The 20,539-nt window shown below is 42.2% G+C and overlaps 1 protein-coding gene across 2 annotated transcripts in view; it reads right to left on the reverse strand.

The window, feature by feature from the left end:
• c1h8orf34 (chromosome 1 C8orf34 homolog) overlaps positions 1–19,713 on the reverse strand; it is a 304,839-nt gene extending 285,126 nt beyond the window's left edge. For both annotated transcript variants that reach the window (XM_073040956.1, XM_073040946.1), the window contains exon 1: positions 19,346–19,713. In XM_073040956.1, the coding sequence (XP_072897057.1) occupies positions 19,346–19,411 (66 nt within the window). In that variant the 5' untranslated portion in view covers positions 19,412–19,713. The remainder of the gene's footprint in view (positions 1–19,345) is intronic.
• Positions 19,714–20,539: the final 826 nt, after the last annotated feature.

The following is a 20,539-nucleotide window of genomic DNA, read 5'->3' on the forward strand; positions in this document are numbered from 1 at the left end:
TTTTCTCCCTCCCTCCTTTCTTAAAAAGTGGGATAACATTAGCCATTCTCCAATCCTCAGGAACTGATCCTGAATCTAAGGAACATTGGAAAATGATTACCAATGCATCCGTACTATCCAGAGCCACCTCCTTTAGTACCCTAGGATGCAGACCATCTGGACCTGGGGATTTGTCAGCCTTCAGTCCCATCAGTCTACTCATCACCGTTTCCTTCCTAATGTCAATCTGTTTCATTTCCTCTGTTACCCTATGTCCTTGGCCCATCCATACATCTGGGAGATTGCTTGTGTCTTCCCTAGTGAAGACAGATCTCAAGTACTTATTAAATTCTTCTGCCATTTCTCTATTTCCCATAACAATTTCACCCAATTCATTCTTCAAGGGCCCAACATTGTTCTTAACTATCTTCTTTCTCTTCACATACCTAAAAAAGCTTTTGCTATCCTCCTTTATATTCCTGGCTAGCTTGCGTTCGTACCTCATTTTTTCTCCCTGTATTGTCTTTTTAGTTAAGTTCTGTTGTTCCTTAAAAATTTCCCAATCATCTGTCTTCCCACTCACCTTAGCTCTGTCATACTTTTTTTTAATGCTATGCAATCTCTGACTTCCTTTGTCAACCACTGTGGCCCCTTTACCCCCTTTGAATCCTTCCTTTTCCAGGGGATGAACTGATTTTTCACCTTGTGCATTATTCCCAAGAATACCTGCCATTGCTGTTCCACTGTCTTTTCTGCTAGGATATCCGTCCATTTAACTTTGGCCAGCTCCTCCCTCATGGCTCCATAGTCTCCCCTGTTCAACTGCAACACTGACACCTCTGATCTGCCCTTATCCTTCTCAAATTGCAGATAAAAACTTAACATATTTTGTATTGCTTCAGAGTCCTCTTCAGCACCAATTAGAACCATCCCCCACTACACCATTTAAAGGAAATAATTGTTCACTTTTGAGCTTAAAGCAGGGAAAAGTAAAGGCACAGTAGAATCATTTCTTACTAATGAAAATGCTCTGTATTTGGTTTTAACTGCAGCAAAATGTCCTACATGTCTTCACCAACATTATGGCTTTCAGTTTTTTCATCTTTCTAATTTCTTCACAGTAAGGGAACAATTTCCGTGATATTTACATGTAAAAATAAATCAAGCGAAATAATCCCTCGAAACAACTTAAATTTGTATATCCCTCTGATTGGTGAGACATTCTGATCTGGGCTATTGGCATATCCAAATAATATTACCTCGCCAAGCCAGTGAAAATGAGTAAGTACCCTGTTTGTGTTCACTGTTTGTTAGTGCATGCAAGCATGTCAGCATTTTGTCAGCACAAATAATGAATTGGAACAGGAAAAAAATGCTTATTTTTCAAATCAGTACTTGGGTTCTTTAATATGTCAATCTTCTATAACAAAAACATAGCTATAGAACACAGAACATTACAGCAGAGAAACAGGGCCTTAGGTCCATGATGTCTGTGCCACTCATAATACCAATTTATATTAATCCCATCTGCCTGTATATGGTCCATAGTCTTCCATCTCCTGCTTCTTCACATGTTTGTCTAAATCCCTTTTATGGTCCCTGCCTGACATTGTTATATGAAAAGAGTAAACAAAATTGTTAGAGGATTAGCCTTTACAGCCTATTGGGTCTGTTGCACCATGGCTGATCCTCAACACCAACATTTTCCCAAGTGATTGCTTCCCATCTTGGGCATCGTTATTTTGCAAGACCCTCATGCGAGAGAACTGCATCTCCTTCACTAACAAAAAAGCTCAACAAAGGATGTATTTCTTGGGCAGTTGGTAAAACTCCAATGTCCCAAGAATATAATGGTACAATTCTACAAATCCATCATGGACAGTATCCTCACATCAACCATTATTATCAGATTTGGTGCAGCGTCCTTTAACAATATGCAAAAACTAGAGTGAAATATCAGGTCCGCTGAAAAGTCACTGGCTACCGTCACTGAAAACTTCTGTGTGTCCAGGACAAAGCAAGTAGGGGGAATCATCCTGGATACTACCTGATATGTAGACAAACTTGGCATGGGTTTATTACTGAATTAGCTGACTGATGGTGTAGTGGCATCAGCAGGGGACTTCAAGGCCAATGGCCCTGGGTTCAAATCCCCTCGGCTCTTTGCACACTTTCCATCCATGCTAGGTTGAGTGCTGAGATAGCAACTTGGCCTCATAAAGAAGGTAAATACTAAGGAAATGGTAAAAAAAATGTTGCCCAATGCGCCACAAGGAGCGAAAAGGAACAGCAACAATTTCATTACTGTACTACTGCATAACCCAGTCAGCATCATGGCTTTCAGTTCCGAGTGAACCCCTTGCATTGACCACTGGAAACTGAAGTTCTTTATTAATAACATATTAACACAACTTCACTTCTTGAAAGAAAAACAAACGCAATAGTATGTCCTCATAAACCTGCAAGGAACAATAATTCTTCCCAATAGTTATCTATATTCCGTAGTCCATCTCTAATTTTCAACTACTCGACATTTCAACATCAATTGTAATGAGCAATTGCAGTCCTTTACCCACTCACAACTTTCAATCAGTCTTGGAAGTGGTTTAGTGGTACTTTTTTGCCTGCTATGTTTCCACTGGTGTATTGCATGCATTTGCTGTGTTAATATTGATTTCCTTCTGAGAACTCTGATCAACATGTTCCTTTCTTTCATATGCTGGCCCCTTTGATGTACTGACAGGTGACACATCACAACTATAGGTTGGAGCTTGTGGTCATAGATCCATGCAGTTCCTTCTCTGAGGTGGCCCTCGCTCTGCCTGAATCTAGTAGGAATGTGGAGCTACTTCCTCTTGCCCATATCCTTGCATGGACTATCCGCCAGAGTCGTGATCCCGGATTCACACTTAATCTCCAGGTTTTACGACTGGTAGGTTTTTAGCAGTCTTGTCATGATACTGCTTCTGTGTTTCTTTCCCTTTCACCTTAGCTGAATTGCCCTTGTGTGCTCCTTTAGGTGTCAACAGGTTTTCGCCTATTTGAAAGTTAATGCGTACACATCGATCCATCAGTATTCAGGCTGGTAAAAGGCCATTCTGCAGTGGTGTACTTCCTTAAATCATTAGATAGCTGTGGAAATCCTCTTGAGCATCTTGCACTTTCTTCAGGAGGCCCCTCACTACTTTGACTGAACTCTGCTAGGCGATTAGATTTTGGGTGATGTGGACTTGAAGTTATATGTGAAAACCCCCAAAGGACTCAAATTCACCACTAGAAAATTGTGGACCATTGTCTGATACTACCTCACATGGAACTCCGTGCCTCGCAAACACAGCGTTTAGGAAGGTGATAACCATTTTGCTGGATATTGATTGCAGTGTTAAGACCTCTGGGTAATTCGAAAAGTAGTCTGTTTCAACAATGTGACTCTTCACATTAAGTTCAAACAAATCCACCCCAATTCTGAAGTACAGCCTGTCTGGTAAAGGGTATGGTGTAAGTGGTTCTGCTTGCTACTGTGGTCTGTAGGTAAGGCATATTTCACATGAAGCAGTGGTCTGGCTGATGTCTTGGTTCATTCATGGCTAGTACATCACTTCATGAGCTCAATGTTTACATATTTCCTCACCAACATGCCCTTCATCTATCTTTGGAGTACTTCCTTGCATTGTGACTTGCAGAATTACAAATCTGTTCCCTTTGAAGACCATATCTTTCACTGCTGACAGTTCAGCCCTACATGCCGAATAATCCCGAATACACATTGGATGGTTATTTTTAGCTGCTGGCCATCCTTTCTGCATTGCATCTTTGGGTTCCTTCATTGCTTCATCTGACCCTGCTGCTTTCCTAATCTGCTCTGTTCTAACAGGAGATACTGGAAGGGAAGTGACAATCATGTCTGCATAGGCTTGTATATCTGCATCAATCTCTTAGTTACTCTTTTCTTTCTCGTCAACTGTTCAAGACAGCACATCAGGAACAAACAAATAATTTCCCAGTGTGTAGACCATCTTCACGTCATATTTCTGCAGCCTTTTCTGCGCTGTGTCCTCATGGGACAGTCATTCAGACCAGTGGTGTATGGTCTGTGTCCATAGATGTAGTGATGGAACCCTTTACATGATTATGTGCTAGCAAGAAGCTCTTTCACTATCCGAACATAGCTGGCTTCCTCACTTATTAAAACCCTTAATGTATAGGCAGGCCACAGGCTGCCATGTCATCATGTTGCTGCAGTAGTACTGCTCCAAGGCCATACCAGGATGCATCAGCCAAGATCCTAGTACAATTTTCCAGATCATAGATCTTCAGCACAGGCTCTTCAGTTAAGATTCTTTCCAGCATCTAGAAACACCCAAAAGACTTACAAAGTCCTAAAGGACTTACTCAGTGTGTCAAAGCTAACACCTTGTATCTGGTCACAGGGAAAGAAAAAACATCTCTCAAACGTGATCTTTTCACTTGGGACAAAATATTCCTCAAATTTTGTCATCAGAGTGTCCAACATAAAAGCTGTCTTTTCAATTTGAAAGCTGTTATAGATGTCCAAGGCATCTTTGCCAATGACCATAAGATACAGGAGCAGAATGAGACCATCAAGTCGGCTCCCCCATTCAATCATGGCTGATCCTTTTTTTCTCTCCTCCTCAACCCCAGTTCCTGGCCTTCTCCCCATAATCTCTGACATCATATCCAATCAGGAACCTATCAATCTCTGCCTTAAATACACCCAATGACCTGGCCTCCACAGCTGCATGTGGCAACAAATTCCACAAGTTCACCACCCTTTGGATAAAGGAATTTCTCCGCATCTCTGTTTTGAAAGGATGCCCCTCTAACCTGAGGCTGTGCCCTCTTGTCCTAGACTCTCCTACCATGGGAAACATCCTTTCCACATCAACTCTGTCTAGGCCTTTCAACATTTGAAAAGTTTCAATGAGATCCCCCCTCATCCTTCTGAATTCCAGAGAGTACAGACCCAGAGCCATCAAACATTCCTTTTATGATAACTGTTTCATTCCTGGAATCATCCGTGTGAACCTCCTCTGGACTCTCTCCAATGCCAGCACATCTTTTCTAAGATGAGGGGCCCAAAACTGTTCACAATACTCAAGGTGAGGCCTCACCAGTGCCTTATAAACCCTCAGCATCACATCCACATACATATGGGAAAATATAAGCTTTCAATTTTTCATCGGTCTCCTTGCTCTGCTAGCAGATAAATATATCCTGAATCACTATTTGAAGCATTTCCAATTATCAGTTAGATTGCCGGTAAACTGCATAGGTGGTGGGGGACTTAGCCTAGCCATGACAGGAACTTTCAGCCTCTCACCTGAATTTCTCTTGGTGAATCTGGTGACTGTTGAATTTCGGGAACAATGTGCTCTCTTGCCTCGCTGGCCAGCTTCTCTCCGTCACTTGCTGCTAGCACCTTTGGTACTCATGCAGTCTCTTTCTTAGTCGCGCATGGTATTCATTTACCCTCCATGTTTAGACCTCACGCCTCCTTCTAACAACATGTTATGTTTGTTCTTAATAAAGACAAACTTGGTGTGTGTTTTATCAGAAAATCTTATTACTGAACTGCTGCTCAACTCTGTGCACATGCAACCTGGTCACCATCGTAGCATCTGGCGCCAGGTGAACCTCTTGCACTGACCACTAGGTACACAAGTTCTTTATTATGCACACATAATAACATACTCCCCTCCAAGCAAACTGCCTTTTCTAAAAGCTCCTCTGAAAAGAAAACATGTTGGGGTAGAGTATCCTGAGATGGTAAGATACCTTCCCTTGGGTCATAGCCCATCTTCCATGACAGCTCAGACTAAATCTTCCACTGGGAACCCTGCACCCGACCTATTGGCATGACAGAACACAGCAACATGTGTGTCTCTGTGCCAAAGTCAACTGCACTTATAGGACAGTGGTGGCATTGACAAATGGTGAGAACCCAGCCTCTGACCCACTAGCTGTTTTAAATTTATTTGTGCATGACTGTTATACTTTGTACCTCCAAAACCTAATCGAACGAAAAACACAGGAGCCGGGGATAAACACGTCTATTTCATTTTACTTTAGTGGGGTGCATGGGAGAGGTGGCACCTCTAGATGGGGGGGCTTGTCGCACTCCTTGGAGTGTCTCGTCATCTATTGGTCCCCACCAATGCCCAGCTCTCACCTGTGGCTCCTCGTAGCTGTTTGCATGTGACAGCGGCCACACCCCGGGCAACGGCTTTGACAGGCCGGCTAAACCAGGTGAGGGTAGCCAACGGGTCTGAATCCCTTGGTGAGATGGGAATTTGCTCATCCCAGCATGCGGAGACTGCTTCGGTGGATCAGGCGGAGGAAACCCCGGGGGGTTCAACGGCTGGGAAGGCGTTGCAGCAGCGCATTGTGGAGTGCGTAGGGTGTGGCAGAGCGCTTAAGAAGATACGGCCATCCAATGCAGCCAAGGAAGATGCCAGACATAACGACTCTTCATGCCACTGGATCCTGACTTCTGAGGCCGAGAGTGGGATCGTCTCTGTGCAAGGCTTTTCCATTTTTAATATCTTTCACACACTGGTTACATTGTGCAATGGTCGGCTGGTGGCGCAGTGAGATCAGTGCCGGGCTCGAGAGCGGAGGCTCCTGCGTTCAATCCCATGACAGGCCGCCCCCGAGCACATTCTCCATCCATGCCGGGTTGATGGTGAGCTCGCAAAAAAACGCTGCCACCCTGCACAATGTAGTCTTCCTCGGACCCCGAGAGGCAACCATTAATTTAGTGAGGTGCTCATATATGACATGACGGTGTAATGACACATGCTGTTCACATACTTTTACATGTAACCCATAATGAATCGTGTAAACAAAGAACACTTTATCAAGCAATACATTTACAATATCACTCAAATATTACCAAAACATTAAACACACTACACTCTTCCCTGCTTAGCTATAAATTCCAGCAAAATACAGAATGCCCCACAACTCAAATATGACTCTAGTCAGAGTACACAATGTAATACAACTACTATATAGACATCCACAGCCTAGCAAATTTTAAATTGTTCCATTTAGGCCTAAATATTCAATCACTGTGGAGGATTTCTTACTCTTTACAGACAAAAGGGTTCATTTTGCTTGACAGGAGAGATTTGTGGCTGTGAAACAATCTCAAGGCCTGGTGCCTCCCCCTGTGCTGGTTGAAGGAGTTGGCTCTGGGACTGCAGGAAGTGCCTCAGAAAGCTCGGGACACCTTTCTTCTCTAACAATTGGCTCTGCTGTCCTCAACTCACCAGATGACTTCAGACACATTCTCCACTATGCGGTCCAGTTATGTCCTTAATCTTTCCAAGAAGCCACTTTTGATCACCTCTGTAGACCCTCGCCAGGTCTGCTTGCGCAGAGTGCAACATTGAACCTCACTGTCTGAGGAGCCTTAAATTTGTCTCAGCTGTTTGCATTGCACATTTCTTCTGAAATTGGGTTTGAGGAGATCCAAGCATGAGCACGAGGGATGAAACAGGAATGGCATAGCTGGTGACTTGGTGGTTGTGCTAGGAGAAAATTGGCAAGCTTCTGATTCAGCGTCAGCTTAATGTGTTCCGCTGACGTTGTTTGCAGTGTATTCTTTAGACTCTGGACAAATGTTTCTGTCAATCCATTTGAGGCTGGGTGGTATGGTGCAGATGTACCATGTCTTATTCCATTGGCTTTCAGGAATGCCTGAAACACCTCCGCAACAAACTACGGTTCATTGTCGCTGACTAAGTGTTCTGGAACACCAGTCTGTGAGAACAGGCTTCTCAATAATTCAACAGTGTGTGAGGCTGTAGTGGAGGCTATTGGGAATACTTTGGCTACTCTGTAGCTGCATCCACTACTACCAAGAAATTTGTGCCCATGAAGGTGCTACTCTTGGCATCTACTCGATCTGCTGATCTATCCCAGACCACCAGACTTCAAGCCAACACTTTCATTTTGACACAAAATACACTGCAGATGCTGTGGTCAAATCAACTTTCATTTTGACCATGCCTAGATGACCAGCATGCAGCTTCTCCAACGTTTTAACTCTTGGCTTTAATGGTACAACGACTCTCAATCCCCACATAAGGCAACCTCCGTCAAGGCCAAGTTCATCCCAACACTGATAAAAGTGGGGGAATTCGAATTCCTGCTGCATATTCCAGCCATTTTAAGATATCATATAGTTCTGAGACATTCTGGGCCTTCTCTAGTTTCCCTTTGGATCATCTCTGTCTTATCAGAGGGACTTTCAATTTGCATTAGGGAGAATGTCAAGAAGAGTGTCCTCTTTTGTAAATTTTACAGGTATTTCCTTTTTCAAGGGTAAACAGGGCAATCCATCAGCACTTCCATGATTAGTTGTCCTCTTGAATTCGATCTTTTAGTTGTGTCCTCCAAGAAACAGAGCTCATCTCTGCATTCGTGCTGCTGCTGTCAGTGGAACACCCTTCTATGGATAGAAAATGGACACCAGTGGTTGATGACCAGTACCGAGGGTAAACTCTCTCCCATACAGGTATTGGTTGAAATGCTTTACATCCCAAACCAGACTCAAAGCCTTTCTGTCAATCTTTGCACAATTTTTCTGCACAGCAGCGGTAAGGGAATGTGATGCAAAGGCTATGGGGCGTTCACTTCCATCACTCACAACATGTGTCAAGACTGCACCTATACCATGAGGCGAGATGTCACAGGCAAGCTTCACTGGATGATGTGGATCATAATGCGTGAATGCTGTGTCTGACATCACCATTTCCTTTGTTTTTTGGAAAGTCACCTACACTGTTTTATATAACCATATAACCATATAACAATCACAGCACGGAAACAGGCCATCTCGGCCCTCCTAGTCCGTGCCGAACTCTTAATCTCACCTAGTCCCACCTACCCACACTCAGCCCATAACCCTCCACTCCTTTCCTGTCCATATACCTATTCAATTTTACCTTAGATGACACAACTGAACTGGCCTCTACTACTTCTACAGGAAGCTCATTCCACACAGCTATCACTCTCTGAGTAAAGAAATACCCCCTCGTGTTTCCCTTAAACTTTTGCCCCCTAACTCTCAAATCATGTCCTCTCGTTTGAATCTCCCCTTCTCTCAATGGAAACAGCCTATTCACGTCAACTCTATCCATCCCTCTCAAAATTTTAAATACCTCGATCAAATCCCCCCTCAACCTTCTATGCTCCAATGAATAGAGACCTAACTTGTTCAACCTTTCTCTGTAACTTAAGTGCTGAAACCCAGGTAACATCCTAGTAAATCGTCTCTGCACTCTCTCTAATTTATCGATATCTTTCCTATAACTCGGTGACCAGAACTGTACACAATATTCCAAATTTGGCCTTACCAATGCCTTGTACAATTTTAACATTACATCCCAACTTCTGTACTCAATGCTCTGATTTATAAAGGCCAGCATTCCAAAAGCCTTCTTCACCACCCTATCTACATGAGACTCCACCTTCAGGGAACTATGCACTGTTATTCCTAGATCTCTCTGTTCCACTGCATTCCTCAATGCCCTACCATTTACCCTGTATGTTCTATTTGGATTATTCCTGCCAAAATGTAGAACCTCACACTTCTATTGTGAGGTTATCCATTGCCATTTCTTCCTGATCTGTCTTCATAAGTTCAAGGGATGTAGCACAGTAGCCAGGTTTGGCTGAAATCTGTTACAGTAATTGACAAATGCTAAAAAGGACCACAACTGTGACACGTCTTTTGGTCCTGGGGCATCCATCACTCCCTCAATTTTCTCAGCACACTTCTGTAAATTTTTTGCATCAATGGTGTGAACACAGTAAGTGATGCTTGGTTTAAAGAATTTACACATTGTGTCATACTCTGAGCCCATAATCTTCTAATCTTTTTAACACTCTCTTATGATTTTGGAGATGTTCCTCGTCATTTTTACAGGTAACAATGACGTCACCCAAGTAACACTGAGTGCGTGGGCAGCCTTGCAGCAACTGGTCCATAGCTTTCTGCCAGAGTGCAGGGGCAGATGCTACTCCAAAAATAAGCCAATGATAGCAATAAACACCTTTGTCGATGTTTATAGTGAGAAACACTCCAGATTGCTCTTTCACCTCCATCTGTAGGTAGGCCTCAGCTAAGTCTACTTCGTTGAAGTGTTTCTCTCCAGAAAGGTTTACAAAGATATCCTCTATCCTGGGCAGAGGATATTGATCTATTTTCTGTCCTCAGAACGCGATTTTCCTTTCCACGACATCAGAGGTGTCTTCCTTCTTCAAAGAACAAGGTTTCTCTTCCTCCATTAATGATGCTGCCCACACCCATATCTCCTCAATTTCCCAAAGATCTGCGCTCACTCCATCTTCCTGCCACCTTAACAGTGATAGAGGTCCTCTTATCCTTACCTATCCCATGAGCCTCCACATCCAACACATCATCCTCTTCAACTACCACCATCTCCAAACGGATCTTACCACTAAACATATCTTTACCAACACCCTCCACTTTCCACAGGGATCGCTCCCACCACAATTCCCTTGTCCATTTGTTCCACCACACTAAGTTCCCTCCCAGCACTTATTCCTGCAAGCAACCCAAGTGCTACACCTGTCCATTCACCTCGTTCCTCATCTCCTCTCAAGGCCCCAAACAACACTTCACCTGCTAATCTGCAGGAGTCGCCCCAATGTGGCCGCCTCTACACTGGCGAGACACATCATAAATCAGGGGACTGCTTCGTTGAGAACCTCCGCTCCATCCGCCAAAAACAGAACTTCCTGGTGGCCAAACATTTTAATTCCAATATCCTGTTCTGACACGTTGATCCATGGCCTCCTCTTGTGCAAAGAAGAAGCCACCTTCAGGGTGAAGGAGCAACACTTCATATTCTGTCATGACATGAATATCGATTTCTCTTTCCAGTAAAATAAATTGTTCCCTTCCTTTCCCCTCTTCTTGTATTCCCCAGTCAGCCTTCACATCTGACTATCACTTCCACCTGGGTCCCCTCCACTTTCCCTTTCTCCTATGGTCCTCTTTCCTCTCCTATCAGATTCCTTCTTCTCCAGCCCATCACTTTTCCCGCCTACTTGTCTTCTCCTATCACCTTCTAGCTAGCCTCCTTCAACTCCCCCCCCCCCCCCACCCCCATCTTTTTTTATTCTGGCATCTTCCTCCTTCCTTTTCAGTCCTGAGGAAGGGTCTCAGCCTGAAATGTCGGCAGTTTATTCATTTCTATAGATATTGCCTGGCCTGCTGAGTTCCTCTAGCATTTTCTGTATATTGCTTTGGATTTCAAGCATCTGCAGACTTTCTCATGTTTATTATTGCTTGTATATTGTTAGTTTACACATTGTAAATCTCAAAGCTACCTAGTCCTAAATCACTCTCATCGTTATCAGTTTATTCAGATTAGCACTCATTTTGAAACAGCAACTTGACTTTTTAATCTTTTTCTCTTTCCTGTGCGGTCCATTTATTTTTGTCCGCCCAACATGCTCCTTGTGTCCTTCTTTCTTACATTTTCTGCAGGTTCCTCCTTGAACCCCTGCATTGGTCTGTGAGCCCATGCCACAATGGTAACACAATTTGTTCAACCAGGCAGGTTTCTGTTCAGACATTGCAATTTTGTTTATTCTCACTTTCATTCCTGACTGCAACTGGCTGCAAATACAGTGATTTCAACAGTCCTTTTAAATGCGAATTGTGTGTTCAGTTAGGAGCTGGTTTTGAATGCTTTCCGGTAAGATTCCACTAACTAAACAATCTCTCAGTACATCATTAAGCCCGTCACTGAACTGACAATGCTCAGATAATCTCTTCAATTCAGCCATGTGTGCTCAAATGGATTCACCTTTGTTTTGATTCTGCTTATGAAACCTAAAGCATTCTGCAATCAACAATGTTTTCAGATCTAAATGTTCCTGCAGTATATTTACAATATCAGCAAAGTTAATTTCAGCTGGTTTGATTGGAAATGTTAAACTTCTAGGCAAACTGTATGTTTTCCCACCTACTGCCCTCAGTAACACTGACAGTCGCTTTTCTTTTGCTTCAACATACTGCTCAATGTGTTCAGTGCACGTCATCCAGTTATCTGTTGTGCAGTTGAACACATCTCCCTTTCCAATGTAACTATCCATTTCTGCTCTTTCTAAAATTTTATTATTATCATCATCACCCGGTATTCACTGTTTATGAAACCATATATTTCGTCGATTTTCTGCTTTTTATAAACCTGATAGTCTCTCTATTTTTCTGTGCTATGCTTTTCTTTAACTCAATGATCTCTCTCCATTTCTGAAGAAACAGAAATGTCCTGTGCTTCAATAGGTAGGTAATCGTCTTGGGTTAGTTTTAAAACTTCATCGTCGCCTTGTTTTGTGTTTTCTTCCTCCAAAACCCAAATGAAAAAAAACATAGAAGCTGGGGATAAATGTGTCAACTTCATTTCATACAGTATATAATGTGGTGGCATAATGACATATGCCATACACGTACTTTTACATATAACCCATACTGAATTATGTAAACAAAGAATGCTTAATCAAACAATGGATCTACAATATTACTCAAATGTTACTAAAATATTTGATTTACAAAAATGACATGTGGTCATTGCTACTTAAGCTGGCATTTGTTGTTTTTAAAATCAGAGAAGCAGTTAAGAATTAATCACACTGGTAGATCTGAAGTCACAAATGGGCTAGACAGGGTAATGATGCCATCCCTCAATGACAGAGCGGTACTCTGTGATTAGTTTCATTGTTACAGTCACTGAATCTAGGAATTTCTTTAGCCAGAAGGTCGTGAATCTGTGGAATTCATTGTCATGGAGGGCTGTGAAGGCCAAGTAATTGAGTATATTTAAAACAAAGGTTGATAGGTTCTTGGATAATCAGAGAGTCAAAGATTAAAGGGAGAGGGCAGGAGAATGAGGTTGTGGAAGACAATAAATCAGCCCTGGCTTGATGGGCCAAATGGCCTACTTCTGCTCCTATTTCTTATGGTCTTATAGTTCCTGATTTATGTAATTATTTCAACTTAAACTCTAAAGCTACAATGGCAGGATTCCAATATGGACCACTGGATCAATGGTCCAGAACTTCATCTGCTGGTTCAGTAATTTAAACAAAAAGCTGAATCCTACAGCTGCAAAAACTCTAAAATAGAAAGAGAACATGCTGGAAGCATGAGGCAGATAGACTAGCTCCTGTGGAGAGAGAATTTCTCTTAACATTTCAGGTCAATGACCTTTTGTCTGAAAGTTCATTCACTGCTGCCTGACTCACTGAAAATTCTGTTCACATTCCAGTAACTTAAATACTACATTAACATAACCCACTGTCAAGTTATTAATTATTGACAGTCAGTTATGGCAGTGTGGTGTTTAAATACTATTTTGCTGTAACTGTCATTTAAAACCAGTTACTTAAAAATAAAACTTAAAATGATAGTTATTGTTTTATATCAAAATAAAGGATAAATATATTTACTTAAAACAATTAAAATATTTAAGCTAACTTTATTAAATAAAGAAAAGTACTCCACTTGCCATCTTCAAAGCAACTGATTTCTCCTATTTGTTTGGAAATACATGCTGTGAATGTGCCAGGTTTAATCTACTGCAGGCTCAGTGGAGAGTTTTCCAAGCTTGAGAACTGGAAAGTTTGCCAAGTTTTATGCTGGCACATAGTCAACCGGTGCAGTACAAGACCAGCTGGCAACACAGCAGCAGGTTGGGAGATTCTGCTACCCAACTAATGTCAGTGCTGGACATCATGGCACCCAACGACAAATCCCAATGCAAGTACTGACATCAGATAGCAAGTCTGTTTAACAAAGTTAGTGTTGCCTTTCAGATCACCCTGCTGCTATATTCTCTTACAGCATTCATCACGACATTGAGCACAAGTGCCAGGAGTATAAACTCAGGTAACATTATGGAAGAACTTCCAGCACATTAGCAAAGACAGAGCTGTGACAAACCATCACACAGTGTGTGGTGGTAATGTAGTATCTTGTGTTTTATAGAAACTACAAATAAAGAGGGCTAGAGCAGAATGGTAGCAAACCACATAAAACGCTGGAGGAACTCAGCAGGCCAGGTAGCATCTGTGGAAAAGAGTAAACAGTCGGTGTTTCGGGCCAAGACCCTTCATCGGGACTAGATGTCCTGAAGTCCTAATGAAGGGTCTCGGCCCTGAAGGTTGACTGTTTACTTTTTACGATGGATGCTGCCTGGCCTGCTAAGTTCCTCCAGAATTTTGCATGTGTTGCTTGGGTTTCCAGCATCTGCAGATTGCTCAATCTCATGTGGCTGTACACCACTTATCTCTCTAATATTCTTGTGTTTTAGAATTTTCCTCCTAAAAGCACAATTAAGAGTGAATGAACTGGCAGTCAGAAAGCAAAATGCTCAATTTTCAATATAGAAGATAAGAGGAGATAGAAAACTTTCAAATCTGACTGATCCACCAGATGACAGGATGGTGTTCTATTGAGCCTTTCATTTCAAAAAGAGTATAATGTTCGGAGTGCAGTTCTTTCAAGAACATGTCCATATGAAAGCAATGAGATTGAATTCCATTGAGCTGTAAAAAGCAAGTTTCAACAAAATTTAAAGCTAGTGATTTAAAGAAGTTTTCAGACAAGTATCAGAATCGGGTTCAATATTACTAGCATATGTTGTGAAATTTGAACTTTTGTGGCAACAGTACAATACACAACAATAAAAAACTAAATATGTAGTGCAAAAAGGCAGCAAAAATAGTGAGGTAGTGTACATGATGGTGGGGGGGGGGGGGAGGAGAGGGGGAAAGAAGCTGTTCCTAAAATGCTGGGTGTGTGTCTTCCGGCTCCTATACCTCCTCCCTGATGGTAGCAATGAGAAGAGGGCATGTCCTGGGTGATAGGGGTCCCTACTGATGGATATTGCCTTATTGAGGCATCACCTTTTGAAAATGTCTTCAATGTTAAGGAGGCTAGTACCCATGATGTAGATGGCTGAGTTAGTAACTTACTGCAGCTTTTTCTGACCCTGTGCAGTAGCCCATCCATACCAGACAGTGATGCAACCGGTTAGAATGCTCTCCACAGAACATCTGTAGGAATTTGCAGGGGTCTTTCAGGGTGACATATCAAGTGTCTTCAAACTTCTTATGAAATATAGCCACTGTATGCCTTCTTTGTAATTGCATCAGTATGTTGGACAGAGGATCTTCAGTGATGTTGACGCCCAGGAACTTGAAACTGCTCAGACAATCCACTGTTGATCCCTCAGTAAAAACAGGTGTGTGTTTCCTTGACTTCCCCTTCCTGAAACTCACAATCATTTCCCTGATCTTGCCGACGAAGAGCGCAAGGTTTTTTTTTATTGTGACCCCACTCAACTAGCTGATCTATCTCACTCCTGTACACCTCCTCACCATGTGAAATTCTGCCAACAATAGTTGTGTTATCATCAAATTTGTAATTGCCATTTAAGCTGTAGCTAGCCTCAGTCATGGGTGTAGAGAGAGTAAAACAGTGGGATAAGCACACATCCTCAAGATGCACCCATGTTCACTGTCAGCAAGGAGCTGTTATTTCCAATCTGCATTGACTGTGATCAACGAAGTCAAGGATCCAGTTGTGGACACAGGTGCAGAAACCCATGCTTTTGAGTTTGATGAATAGTAGAAACAAATGTTGATGGCAGCAGTCTAAATTTGCAATGTTTTCAGGGAATTGCAAGGATATGCAATTAAAGATGGAGTGACCAGATGATCAGAGGTAGTCAACTTAGAATTGGAAGGAGTCAGTCATTCCTAATGAAACTGATTGAAATCTTTGAAGAGCTGATTAATGGGGCAAATAGAGAAATAACTAATAGATGTTATTTATATACTCCCAGAAGATTTGATAAAATCTCTCACAAGATACTTTTAACTAGAACTGAGGTTCTTGGAATTAAAGACAAATTAGAGCAACAGAGCACAGAATGGGGTAATAGACAAAATTATTTAGTTGGATGTGGTTGGTGTTGACCTGTAAACAAGTTCAGGACTTCAATAACTCACATTCCTATACAGAATGCTAGCTTTAATACCAAGAGGGCCAATATACAAAATAATAGGGAGAAAGATGGGTATTTCTCTGATTGGCAATCAGAAGTGAACGGTGTGCTGCAGGGGTCGGTGCTGTGCCCACAACTGTTCATGATATACATTAACAATCTGGAAGGGGGGATCAAGTGTAGTGTATCTAAGTTTGCTGATGACACTAAATTGAGTGGAAAAATAAATTGTGCAGAGGATACGGAGAGCCTGCAGAGAGATACAGATAGGTTAAGTAAATGGGCAAGTGTCTGGCAGATGGAATAACGTTGGTAAATGTGAGGTCATCCACTTTGAGGGAAAAATGGAAGATCAGATTATTATTTAAATAGTAACAGATTGCAGCATGCAGCTGTGCAGAAAGAGTGCTTGTGTATGAATCATAAAAGGTTGGTTTGCAGTTGCAGTAGGCTATCAAGAAGGCAAATGGAATGTTGGCCTTCAATGCCAGAGGGATTGAATTTAAGAGCGGAAAAGTTATGCTGCAATTGTACAGGGTACTGGTGAGGCCACATCTGAAGCACTGCATGAAATTCTGATCTCCTTACTTGGGGAAGGATATATTGGCTTTGGAGGTAGTGCAGGGGAGGTTCACCAGGTTGATTCTAGAGCTGAGGAGGTTAGACTATGAGGAGAGATTGAGTCGCCTGCAACTGTACTCACTGGAATTCAGAAGAATGAGAGGAGATCTTATAGAAACATAACATTATGAAAGGGGTAGATAAGATAGAGACAGGAAAGTTGTTTCCACTGGTAGGTGAGACTAGAACTAGGGGACATAGCCTCAAGATTCGGGGGAGTAAATTTAGGATGGCTTTTCCCAAAGGGTGGTGAATCTGTGGAATCTGCTGCCAAATGAAGCAACAGAGGCTATCTTAGTAAGACAATGTTAGATAGATTTTTACATAGTAGGGGAATTAAGGATTATAGGGAAAGGCAGGCAGGTAGAGATGAGTCCATGGTCAGATCAGCCATGATTTTATTGAATGGCAGAGCAGGCTCAACAGGCCAGATGGCCGACTCCTGCTCCTATTTCTTATGTAAGGTAGAGTTATACAAAATTCTAGAAAACCTAGAATACCGTCTTCAATTCTGACATGTAGAGACATAGGATCATTTCAGGCTGGCAACCTATGACCAGTGACTATCACAGAGACCGCAGCTAGGAGTGGAATTCAATGAAGGAAGGAAATGAATGGGTATTGGCCAAATTGGCAGATGACACAAAAATAGGCAGTATGGTAAGTTGCAGGAAGGGTACAGCTCATGGAGAAAAAAGTAACAGATGTAATTACAATGTTTAAAAGGTGTTCAGAGAGTTATGTAGATAGGAAAGACATTGAGGAATATGGGCCTAATATGGACAAATGGAATTAGCTTAGATAAGCACCACAGCCAGCATAGGCTGGAAGGGCTTAACTTCTGGACTATGCATTTCTATGATTTTGTATTGATGGGAGAGATGAATGGGAAAATTGAGTACAATATTTTTTTTAAATGACAAGGACACATGCAGAGTAGATAGAAGAGGGACACATGGTAAAAAAAAATCTCAGACTTTTCAGAATTAAGTTATGAAACAATTTTATGCTCAACACTACATGACGTTTGGAATTATTTTCTGCAAACAAAAAATTATTTTTCTTTAAAGCAAAATTGATAGTTAATTTTATTAATCAAAAAGCATTAAACAATGTGGACAAAAGAAATCATATTTTTCAGATCGAATTTGCATCCCCTTGAATAGTGAAAAAAAAGGATACAGTGACAAAATTGTCCGATTCTGTTCTTTTGAGGTCCAAGTGATAGAAATTTATCGCGGGACACTTGTACTAAAAATGTAATTACACCTATTTACGGGTAGGTCTATTGGCAGCTGTTAAAAGATACAATTTAGAAAGCCATAGGGGAAAAGGGAGACCATGACCATCATGAAAAATTAATCTTTTTAATTCTGCACTGTTTTCCCTATGTAATATTTTAGCCTCAGTATTTTAATTGTGGAAATTGAAAATTATGAGATTGAGTTTAATTACACACCACGTACTTAGCATTAACTCTTGCATTATTGCCTACCGACTTACTGCAATTAGCTGATAATTGGAATGTCTACCGAATAAAAACCGAAATAAATGGACAATGGTTTCGTTCAAAAATGCTTAACAATGTTTATCTTCTTGTTTGGCAAAGGAGAATGGGGGGGGGGGTGTTCTCATTTCACCGGTTGGACTTGCGTGCCAATGTTTAACGATATGTCTGAACATCATCAACTCTAAATGTACAAACGTACCTAAAATGTTCATGTTTATTTCATAAGGCAGTGTCTCTTTATCAATGGGCTGTTTCATGAATCCCAAATCCTGATTATCGCTATTACTGAAACACGCTTGCGCGCTCTCACATGCGAAGAACTGATTCTCTTTTAGCCGAAGGGACTTCGCCACTTATGCTGGACTCAGGTGCACAATCCGCTTGGTTCAGAAATTTCCCTTTTATGAAAAAAAGAATTTGCTGTAGGCTGCCGAGGCCGTTACACTGTCAGTAACCAAGAAGGTTTCTGAACCATCGAAAACATCAGAAAACAAACTAAGAACACAGCGACATGCAAATGACAACGCACGTTGAAAGTCCCCAAGAGAGCATTTATTTTAATATGCTCTCTACGTTGCTCTACAAAAGCAAAATTCTTGAATATAATTGTCTTTGGGAATCTCCTCTGAGCACTGACGTATCTGCTTTGTAGATAAAATGACAATTTACAACGCCTCGGCAGTAAGATATCATTTCGCTTTAATTTCCTCTGCTACCCTGAAGAGCTCTATACGGCAACTTATGCTGGACAGAAATAATGAATTAGAGTACTACACCTTCCACCAGGCATCATCATCTAAATATTGCCGAATCTGCAACGAGCCATGGCCAAGATGCACTGTAAGGTTTCTGAAACAGGTTCCAGTAATCAGGCATCCCTCACCACTCCGTTCCCCCCCCCCCCTCCCCTCCCCTCCCTATCGTATTTAGTGGTGTGGGGTTGGAGTCGCTTTCGGTGACTGGACCTTTTCTGACTTAATTATAGATGATCGCGTTATAAATATTCACTTGTCTACCAGCAACTAGAGATTTTATACTCCTCAACAGTTTTATGCATTGATGACATCACGGTTAACTCTAGTTTTCGACGACCACTTTCTTCCGATCCCCGCGTGCTGTCGTTTTACTCCCACTGTTAAATATTTTATCGTTATTTTTACGTTACCTCGAACAGGGGGCCAATCTTGTTTTTCTCCAAATAGGATTGAATTCTAGACTGCTGAGACGCCATCAAAAATATCCTCCTGTCTCCGAGCAGCAAACACCGAGAAGGGAAATTGTTTCGGTAATGTTACAACATCCGAAATTGTTTGAAAATAATTGAGATCGTCAACTTTTTTTTTAAAGAAAATAAATAAATATGAGAAATCTAGTGTTTCCCGCGTGTAACTTGCCGATAATGCACTTTTTCTGATAGCATCGCCGTGCTGAAGTTGTGAAAGCCGGGGAAGCTGCGCTGGCACACGGGCTCAAATTGTTGCTCGCTGTTTCCCGGTCAACACGGAGCGTTGCGTCTCCAGGTTGCTCCCTAGCGACGCTTGGTTATTCAGTGTGGAGTTCGGATCGGCACGCCCATTGGCCCGCTGCCTCAATGGCGCTCGAAGAGCCGACCCCTCCTCGTTGCCTCCTTCCCAAACCGGGAGAGATCCACCAGCATCGAGGCTCCGCCTCCGCACTGCAATGCAAAGTGTTCAGTTCTCGCCCGGGCCGGTCGCGGGCCAGTGCAGCTCCCTTACTTCTTAGAGTCGCTGAAGTAATGGTCGAAAGGGAATTTAATAAATCAGATAGTTTAATTACGATACGTTGCCCGTCTGTCGCCCATTGACGGGATCTATTTCAGTAGATAGGATTTTGCACATGATTTAAAACATTAATATAAAGTTGAGGAACCGGAGGACTCTCTGAAGATTTCTGACATTGTCTGTAGTGTGGTTTTAACAAGTTGATGTACTTTAAAACAACGGAGTATCAATAAAAAAAAAACAATCTGCTGGAACAACTCAGCGGGTTGAATAACATCGCTGGTGGTGGTGGTGGGGACGGGGAAGGAATTGTCGAGACCTTGCCTCAGGACTGAGAGTGGAGAGGGAAGGTGGCTAGTGTCAAGAGGAGAGGACACGCCATGAGGCAGGGGCCGCTGGACAACAGGCGGCAGAAAAGGGGTGAGAGATGATGGACAGAATGAATCGGGAGGGGAAGGGAGACGAGCAGGTGACTATTGGTTATTCCTTCTCCCGTCACCTCCACACCCCGATGCTGCTGGACCTGCTGTGTTCCTCTAGAATTCTGTGTCTTTTTGCCTGGTTTCAACATTTGCAGTCGCGCGTGTTTCCCACAACTGAACATGTTTTGGGCTGAC

This window comes from Hemitrygon akajei, chromosome 1 (assembly GCF_048418815.1).
Source record: "Hemitrygon akajei chromosome 1, sHemAka1.3, whole genome shotgun sequence".
NCBI classification, from domain to species: Eukaryota; Metazoa; Chordata; class Chondrichthyes; order Myliobatiformes; family Dasyatidae; genus Hemitrygon; species Hemitrygon akajei.